Raw genomic sequence first — 9086 nt, 5'->3', positions numbered from 1 at the left:
AGAGACACAGCCCAGCCCTGCACCTGTAGCCTGAACTGCTCCTTTCCCCACTCCACTCAAATAAAGCCAGACACTTGGTTATTGGGCAGGAAAGAAGAATCAGAGTGAAGCAAAGTTAGCCAGCTTATTAAACAGACCTAAGAGAGGGAACTTGCTTTACAACAGTGGATCTCAACCTTACTTCAGCCCTTTAATACAGTTCCTCCTGTGATGACCCAAACTTTAAAATTATTTTTGTTGCAACTTCATAACTGTAATTTGTTACTGTTATTATTTGTAATATAAATGTCTGTGTTTTAGGATGGTCTTAGGTTGTAGTTCCCACAAGTAGGGAACTACTGCTTTAGAACTTGTTTGAGAAGATAGGTGGGGGTTATTTGGTTTAAGAAAAAGAGAACACAGAACCCAAGTTGTGGGTATGGACTTCTCAAGAGGCTGGCACTTGCTTGGCCTGTGTGCCTGTGCATGCTTGTGTGTGTGTGTAATTTTGTAGCTTTCTACGTTACATTGTTCAAAGCCTGTGGTTTAAACAAGGCTTAAAACTGGGCTGGAGCAATGGCTTTGTAGTTAAGAAGGCATACTACTCTTACAAAGGACCTGAGTTCCATTCCACCGGATAGCTCACATCCTGTAATTCCCCAGGACTGCACTCATGTCACATACCTTCACACACACACACACAATTAAAAGGTGTGTGTGTTTGTTTTTTAAGTTTTGAGATTGGAGATGATTTTGATCTTTTAGAGGACTCCAGTTTGGTTCCATGCCCTCTTCTGGCTTCCATAGGCACTTATATAGTCACGTGTACCCACCCAACCACAAATATAGTTAAAAATGTCTTTGGGGGATGGACAGATGGCTCAGTGGTTAAGAGTACTGGCTGCTCTTCCAGAGGACCTGGGCTCAATTCCCAGCATCCATATGGCAGATCATAACTGTCAGTAACTCCAGTTCCAGGAGATCTGACTCCCTCTTCTGGCCTCTGAAGACACCAGGCAAACATCTACACTATGAAGTCCTGGCTGGCCTGTAACCTGGTATATAGACCAGGTTGGCCTTGAATTCAAGATTCATCTGCCTCTGTCTCTCAACAGCTGAGATTAAAGCTATGTGCCACCATGCCCATCTAAAATCTTTTAATTTTATTTTTTAGCTGTGTTTGTGCACTTAAATGCAGTCCCTACAGAGGGCAGAAGAAGGTATCATTATCTTCTGGAGCTGGAGTTACAGGTGGTTCTAATCCATCTGATATGGGTGCTGGGAACAGGACTCAGGGTCCTCTGGAAGAGCAGCAAGCATCCATATCCACTGAGCCATCTCTTCAAGCCCTGGAATCATTTATGAGATAGGGTCCCACTACCTTACTCAAGTTGTCCTTGAACTCAATTTTAATCCATGCAGACCTTGGTTTCATAGCCTCTTGAACTGCTAGGACCATTGGCTCACACCAAGCCTAGAGATTTTGAGGATTCTAGTTTAACAATGTAGTAATTCCTGGATGGATTCCCACGAGGGCACTATTGGGAGATCGTGGAGATGATGATGTAGATCACTAGGTATGTACCTTGGCAGATGTACTTTGTACCCAGTCCCATCCTGCCTCTACTTCCTGACTGCCACAGGTTCCCACTGATAAAGTATTAATTCCTATCATTTCTCACCTCAGGCCCAAAGCAATGGATCCAGCCAAGCTTAGCCTGAAACCTTAGCCAAAATAAACCTTTCTTCCTTTAGACTTTCTCTCATAAAACTAACACAGAGACATTTTACCAAAGAGGAGACACAGGTGAGAAGCACACGAAAGATGCTTGACATCATTAGCCATGACAAAAATGCAAATTAAAATAACAAGGAGACATCATTGTGCATCTAATGGAGACAGGATCCCCAGGGCTTGCTGTCAGCCAGTCTAGCCAAATCAGCAAGTGCCAGGCTCAATGATAGATTTCCTTCAAAAACAAAAAATGTAGAATAGAGACAGCTTAGCTCAGTTAGTGTGTGTATTGACTGCTCTTGCATAGGATTAGAGCTCAGTTTTCAGAACCCCAATCAGGCAGCTCACTACCACCTGTAACTAACTCCAGCTCCAGATGTTACTAAGCCTCTAGCCTCCAAATAGCACCTGCACCCCCCTGCACACACATGACAACAATGTTCAGATTAAATAAATATGAGTGTTTACTATAAGTCATTACCTGACATTTTTATAGATGAGAAAAACAGGTTTAGTGGTTTGTGTCTTGCCTGAGTACAGAATTGGTAAGATGAGCCTGGATTCAAGCTCAGGTCTTTCTAGATCCAAAGGCCATGAGCTCACCAAAAATTGTTCTGGCTGGTAATTTCGGTGCAACGCAAATGACTTAAGGATTCAGTTCATTACTTAAAAGGTAAATGCTATGCCCATTTCAATGTTCAATAAAGGTTTGGCTTTTTGCTAACATAATAATTTAAAAGTTTTTGCTTTAGAATGTGATCCCAGAAACTAGGCACAGAACAAGACTTCTATATGCACAAGGGATTCCATTCTCAGATTGCTAAAACTCAAACAGCTTATTATTATTATTTAAATAAGCACTTACAATGTTGCTCAGGTTGTCCTGGAACTTGCAATGTAGATCAGACTGGCCTTGAACTCAAGAGATGTGCCTACTTCTGCCTCTTGAGTTTGAGGATCAAAAGTGTACACTACTGTGCAGTTTTTATCTAATAATATAAAATGGAATTCTAAGACTACTGCTAGGAAACAAATACTTGGAAGTACCCACAACACCTTGGTAATGTTAAAATTAAAAAAAAAAAAAAAAAAATCCTAAACCAAGTTTCAGCAAAATAATTTTATTTCCTAGTACAGTAAACATATACATCCATTATGTGTTCACCTTGCACATCTATGCACAAATAAATGACTTCCATGTCACAAGGGCTTTGAGAGCTAATGTGGTGAAAGCTGTCTTGGTTGAGTCTCTGGATGGCTAACCTTCTGAACATATTGGACTGGCCACAGCAGAGTCTGCTTCAGTAGGCAAGTTATAGAAATGTAAAGCTGTGAAAAGTGACTACACTTTTGCATCTAATGCTTCCAGGTGAACAGGATGCAGCAGGATCAGCTTGGATTCCAGGGCATCTCATCAGTTTTTCTGGTGATGGAACCATTTATCCACTGTTTCCAGAAAAAGAAAAACAAGTTAGAGTTTCTGTTAAGAACCTAAATTATCAACACAGAACAAGTGAGCTGGGGATGTGGCTCATCAGGAGAATGCTTGCCTGCCAAGGAATACTACAGGGCTTTGCAATGCTCCTGCTCTAGATAACCTCTGCAACGTGCATGAAAAACCAGTCAAAGAGCTTATACCAGGGCTGCTTCATTCTTTTCCCCCCCTTCTTTCTCTCCCTGTGTCCCTGTTTTGAGATGATGCAGTCTCATATACTCTTGGCTGATCTGAAACTCACTATGGAGTCCCTGTATCCACAAACTCTTGGGCACTAGGAATTAACAGTGTATACCACCAAGGCAGCTTGAATTATTTTAAGCAGCAGATCACTTTTTTCATCAAAAGAAATTTAGATTCCTTTGTTGTTATTGTTTTTTAAGATTTTTATTTATATATCATGTATACATTATTCTGCCTGCATGTATGCCTGCACCATATCTCATTATAGATGGTTTCAAGGTACTATGTGGCTGCTGGGAATTGAACTCAGGACCTCTGGAAGAACAGCCAGTGTTCTTAACCTCTGAGCCATCTCCAGTCCCTTTCCTTTGTTTTTTTCACTCAGGGTTTTTCTACATAGCCCAGGCTGGCCTTCAGCCTGGGACCTTCCTGCCTCAGCTAGCAGAGTGCTAGGATTACAGGTATGCATTACCATACCTGTCACAGAGATCTCTAAGATCTAAAGAGAAGATAGAGCTATTTTTTGAGTGAAGCAGGCAATGTCTGGATGAGAACATAGCCCATGCTGGAAAACTCCCACAGTGGCCACTGGAATTTGAGGGGCCAGAGTGATAGAAAATGCCCAAGAAAGGAAAAGGGAAGAAAAATGAAAGGTGGAATGTGGTGCCCCATCATTCACATGTACACTGTATAACTTTAGCATAGTTTGGCAAGTGAAATAAAGACAGGCACAAAAAGACAAACAGCTTGGCTAAACTGTGTGGACTTGTGCAGTGGTGGAGAATGGCTGCCAGAGGCTGAGGGCAGGGAGGCCACATGGAAAGGAGAAACAGAGCAATGTGCTTTATTTAATGGAATGGTGACTGTACTACTAATAATGCACTGCCTATTAATATCCATTTCCTGCTGCTGGGGAATAAACACAGGTCTTCTAGCATGTTAACACACTCTACATCAATCTACACCCCTGGGTCCCATTATATATTTCAAAATGGCTACAACTGTAGATTTTAAATGTTTGCTCACAAATAAGTATGTAAGGTGATAGATTTGCTAGCTTGACTTAATCTTGCCATATTATAAACACACAGCAAAACTTATACCTATACAACTATTTTCCAAGTTAAATATAATTTCATAGATTTATAACTCTAATGGACTCAGGTCTTACCATCTGTTGGAAGTGAGCAGGCAGATTCACATGGTGGTGGCAACTAAAATAAAAGGCAAACTATTAAAATGTTGGCTAACTCCAAGAGGGAAAGCTAAGAGCATACTGGTAAAATTGGAAAACACTGGGCAGGAGACTACCAATTGTCAGTATCAAAAATAACATACAGGAACAGTGTGATTTGCTATAACAGGGTCCTTAACCTGTGGGTCACAACCCCCTTTAGGGCCACATATCAGATATTTATGATTCATAACTGTAGCAAAATTATAGTTATGAAGTTGGGGGTCACCAAAGCATGAGGGTCATAATATTAGGAAGGTTAAGAACCACTGCACTAAGAGATCAATATATACAAGTCTCTTTCAATTTTTAAAAAAATCTGTATTTTAGGTGTGTGGGTATTTTGCCTTAATATGTAGTGCATTACATGCATTTCTGGTGGCCGTAGAAGTTGAAAGAGTGAGTCAGGTCTCTGGAATAGAGTTACAGATAGTTAACCACCATAAGGATGCTGGGAATTGAACCCTGACCTCTGAAAGACCACAAAGGGCCCATATAAAAGTCTTTCTCCCCACCCCCCACCAGAATATGAAAATTTATTACTGTGTTTTCACTGTCAAAATTTAGGATCTTGGTCTCTTCTGCCTTTGTACAGGGCCAAAAGGGACACATTGGCTACTTTAACAACCTTAAAGCGGACTCCAGGAATATCACATCACCTACAGCATGACCTTTTCGACCAAACCCAGCAACCAGAACTTCATCATTTTCCTCAATGAAGTTCAAGCAGCCATCACTGGGCACGAAAGCTGTGATCTTCTTGCCGTTCTTGATGAGCTGCACCCTGATACACTTCCAGATAGCAGAATTTGGCTGTTTGGCTTCAACCACTATTTTTTCCAGCACAATCCCTTTTGCATGAGAGGCACCTCCGAAAGGGTTGGCCTTCAGAGCTGTGTCCAAGTGGGCTTTCTTGTATTGCTTATCATGCCACTTCTGGTCCCGTCGGTGACTGAGGAGCTTCCTAGCAGTATGGAGACCACGGCACTTGCCCATCTAGCTGGTGCCACAGGCCACACACACACACACACACACACACACACACACACACAAGAATGTTTTTGAAATAAAACCTAGCATGCATGCATCACGATTGCATTTTCCCTAGCCCTTATGTCTTTGGGTTTTTTTTTTGTTTTTTTTGTTTGTTTTTTTTTGTTTTGTTTGTTTTTCGAGTATATAGTGCAGGCTAGCAAGGAACTCTCAACAATTCTCCTAACTCAGAGTTCTGAGCCACCATACCCAGTTTTGTTTTTCCTGTTCATCTCATTTTGTCAGCATCCATGTGTAAACAAAGATCAATCTAAATGCCTTGGGCTCATCATCAAGTCGTTTTCCTTTGTAGTGCCCCATTGATGAGGCCATGGAAAGTCAGACATCATTTCCTGTGGCTTGCCGATTTTGGTGGCATAAATGAAATAAATGAAAAGATTTATTTAAGTATTATGTTTACAATGTTACTCCAGCATGTATGCCTGCAGGCCAGAAGAGGGCACCAGATCTCATTGCAGATGGCTGTGAGCCACTCACTATGTGGTTGCTGGGAATTGAATCCAGGACCTCTGAAGAGCAGTTAGTGCTCTTAACCTCTGAGTCATCTCCAGTCCCGTGAAAATATTTTTTTCTTAAGAGAGATAGGGAGGGAGGGGAAGGAGGAGAGAGAGACAGACAGACAGAGAGACAGACAGACAGAGAGACAGAGAGAGAGAGAGAGAGAGAGAGAGAGAGAGAGAGAGAGAGAGAGAGAAGGAAGGAAGATTTCTTTATTTTTACTTTATGTCTGGTTAAGTGTTTTGCCTACAGGTACAGCTATGCACCATGTATGTCCAAGGGCCCAGTTTGGATCCCCTTGGAGCTGGAGTTACAAGTGATTGATTGTAAGTCACTATTTGGACACTGGGAACAGAACCTGGGTCTTCTGCAAAAACAGCAAGTGGTCTTAACCACTGAGCCATCTTGTCAAGCCCCATAAATAAAAATAACTTTTAAATTATCTACCTAGTTCAGTCTTTTGCTAAATCCAAATTAGATTTTATTTAATTATTTTCTTTTTCTTTTTGGTTTTTCAAGATAGGGTTTCTCTGTGAAACAGTTCTGGCTGTCCCAAACTCTCTGTACAGATCAGGCTGGCCTCAAACTCAGCACTCTGCCTCCTGAGTACTGGGATTAAAGGCATGTACCACCACTGCCAGGCCAAATCAGATTATTAGTAACAGCACAAAGGGCAGGTGTGGTGGCACATATACACCATTAATCTCAGCACTCAGTAAGCAGCAGCAGGCAGAACTCTATTTGACTTCAAGCCCAGCTAGGACTATATACAGAGAGACTCTGTCTCAAAAAAACAAATAAAAAATCAAAAACTCTTATAAAAGCCAGGTGCTTCTCTCCTGTTACCTGCTTTGCATCTGTACAATTTAGGGTTGACCTTCAGCTCCCCTCAAATGTCTATTTGTCTGTGTTCAGAGTTCTGGCCTCAAGATGTCACACAGTAACATGCATACAAAAGGCATTCAAATACTTGTTGCAACAAGTATTTCTTCCCACGGAGCACACAATCTTTCAGTCACCCAATCATCTTTCAAAAGTAAACATTACGTACAGCATCCACAATGGCTTTGGCAGCATCAGGATCACACTTGAAGGGGCTCTCCGACACTGTGGTGTTCATGCTATTGAATGAAACGAACATAATCAGGAGATAAAAGAACAATATAGTCTTCTTATGTATTAAAAAAAAAACAAACAAAAACCAGATGGCCTTTTTTTTTTTTTTTTTTTTTTTTGCGGGAGTGGGCGGAGTGGAGTGGTGGGGAGTGGGTTGTAACAAGATCTCATGATGTAGCCCTGGCTAGCCTGGACCTCAGGGATTAAACTCAAGTATCATTATGCCTAGACCAGATAGCATTTAAATTTGGTTTAACTGAAAGCTTTCTTGCCTATCCTAAACATTCTAATTATTTATTTGGTCAGGGTACAGATGTTCTTGAGGTTGATTTATTTCACATCTCTTAATAAATTTAGACTTAAGAATCTATGATCAAATCCTCTATAGTGCTCATTAAAATAGCTGAGAAAAACAAATTAAATTCTGAAATTCTGGGGAAAAAATGACACTAAGAAAAATAACAAAAATTCCCACCAGCGTTGATAAGACATGTAAAATATAGATACACCTGAGAAGAAAAAAAATACATGCCTTAAATCCCAGCACTCCAAGGGCAGAGGCAAGCATATCTCTTGAGTTTGAGGGCAGCCAAGGCTACAGATAAACCTTGTCTCAAAAAAACAAGAAAAAAAGGCTTATTCACAAAATGGATTAGACAATTATGGACTCTTATATAATCTAATGGGCGAATGCTTAGGATGTAGTTTTAAATTTTAAAAGCATAATATAATCCTAATGTTTAAGGAATATTTTGCACACACATAAATGACTGATAAGACAAAACAAAACACTACAAATAGGTGCTTCTGGGAAAAACTATATATTTATCCAGCTGCAAATTTTTTCTTTCTCTTTCCCTTTTTTTTTCTTGTTTTTTGTTTTTTGTTTTTTGTTTTGGTTGTTGTTTTTCAAGACAGGGTTTCTGTGTAACAGCTCGGGCTGTCCTGGAACTTCCTTTGCAGACCAAGCTGGCCTCAAACTCACAGATCTGACTGCCTCTGCCTCTCAAGTGCTGGGATTAAAGGCACGTGCCACCATCACATGGCTTGCAGCTAGGCTCTTGCATGTGTTAGGAAAGCATTCAACCAGTGCTAACTCCCAGTTCTTTTTTAAAATTATATTTTATTATTTACTGAGACGGGGGTCTCTTGTAGTACATTTTGGCCTCTAATTGGCTCTGAAGCTAAAAATGACCTTGGAGAAACCTCTGATTACTGGAATTACAGGCATGATGAGCTAGCATGCATGGCTTATGCAACAAGGGGTGGAGTCCAGGGCTTTGTGCATGGCAGGCAAGCACTGCATCAACTGAGTTACATCTCAGCCCAGAGCTCAGCTTTAAATGATCATTAAGATGTGTATCTTCAGCAGGGCAGTGGTGGTGCACAACTTTCATCTCAGCACTCAGGAGGAAGAGCAAGGGTCTCAGCAAGACCTCTGTCTTTGAGGCCAGCCTGGTTTACAAAGTTGCAGGACAGCCAGGGCTACATAGAGAAACCTTGCCTTAAAAAAGCAAATAAACAAATAAATAACATTTATTTTGTGCATGGGTACGTACATACACACGCACCACGTCATTAGACGACAATTTATGGGATTCAAGCTTGGCAGCAAGTGCCTTTGCCTGATGAGCTAGCTATCTTGAGGGACATACTTTGGTTTGGTTTTTTTTTTTTTTTTTTTTTTTGGTTTTTTTCTTTCAATATTGGAACCTGACAGGTATTTAAGATAAGGTACCAACACTTACTCTGGAGTGAGTTTGGTTAAGCTCAACCTCCTCTGTTTCATGCTT

The 9086-nt window shown here is 40.9% G+C and overlaps 1 protein-coding gene and 1 pseudogene across 1 annotated transcript in view; both read right to left on the bottom strand.

Moving 5' to 3' along the window:
* Positions 1-2819: 2819 nt before the first annotated feature.
* Ppa1 (inorganic pyrophosphatase 1) overlaps positions 2820-9086 on the bottom strand; it is a 28788-nt gene continuing 22521 nt past the window's right edge. The window contains exons 9-11 of the mRNA XM_051186780.1: positions 7229-7298; positions 4564-4606; positions 2820-3160 (exon numbers count right to left, since the gene is read on the bottom strand). Of these exons, the coding sequence (XP_051042737.1) occupies positions 3129-3160; positions 4564-4606; positions 7229-7298 (145 nt within the window). The 3' untranslated portion in view covers positions 2820-3128. The remainder of the gene's footprint in view (positions 3161-4563; positions 4607-7228; positions 7299-9086) is intronic.
* On the bottom strand, positions 5149-5622 carry LOC127224021 (40S ribosomal protein S23-like; annotated as a pseudogene).

The sequence above is a fragment of the Phodopus roborovskii genome, unplaced genomic scaffold, assembly GCF_943737965.1.
Source record: "Phodopus roborovskii unplaced genomic scaffold, PHOROB, whole genome shotgun sequence".
NCBI classification, from domain to species: Eukaryota; Metazoa; Chordata; class Mammalia; order Rodentia; family Cricetidae; genus Phodopus; species Phodopus roborovskii.
The sequence above is the reverse complement of the archived record's forward strand: the minus strand, read 5'-3'. Positions and strand labels throughout refer to the sequence as shown.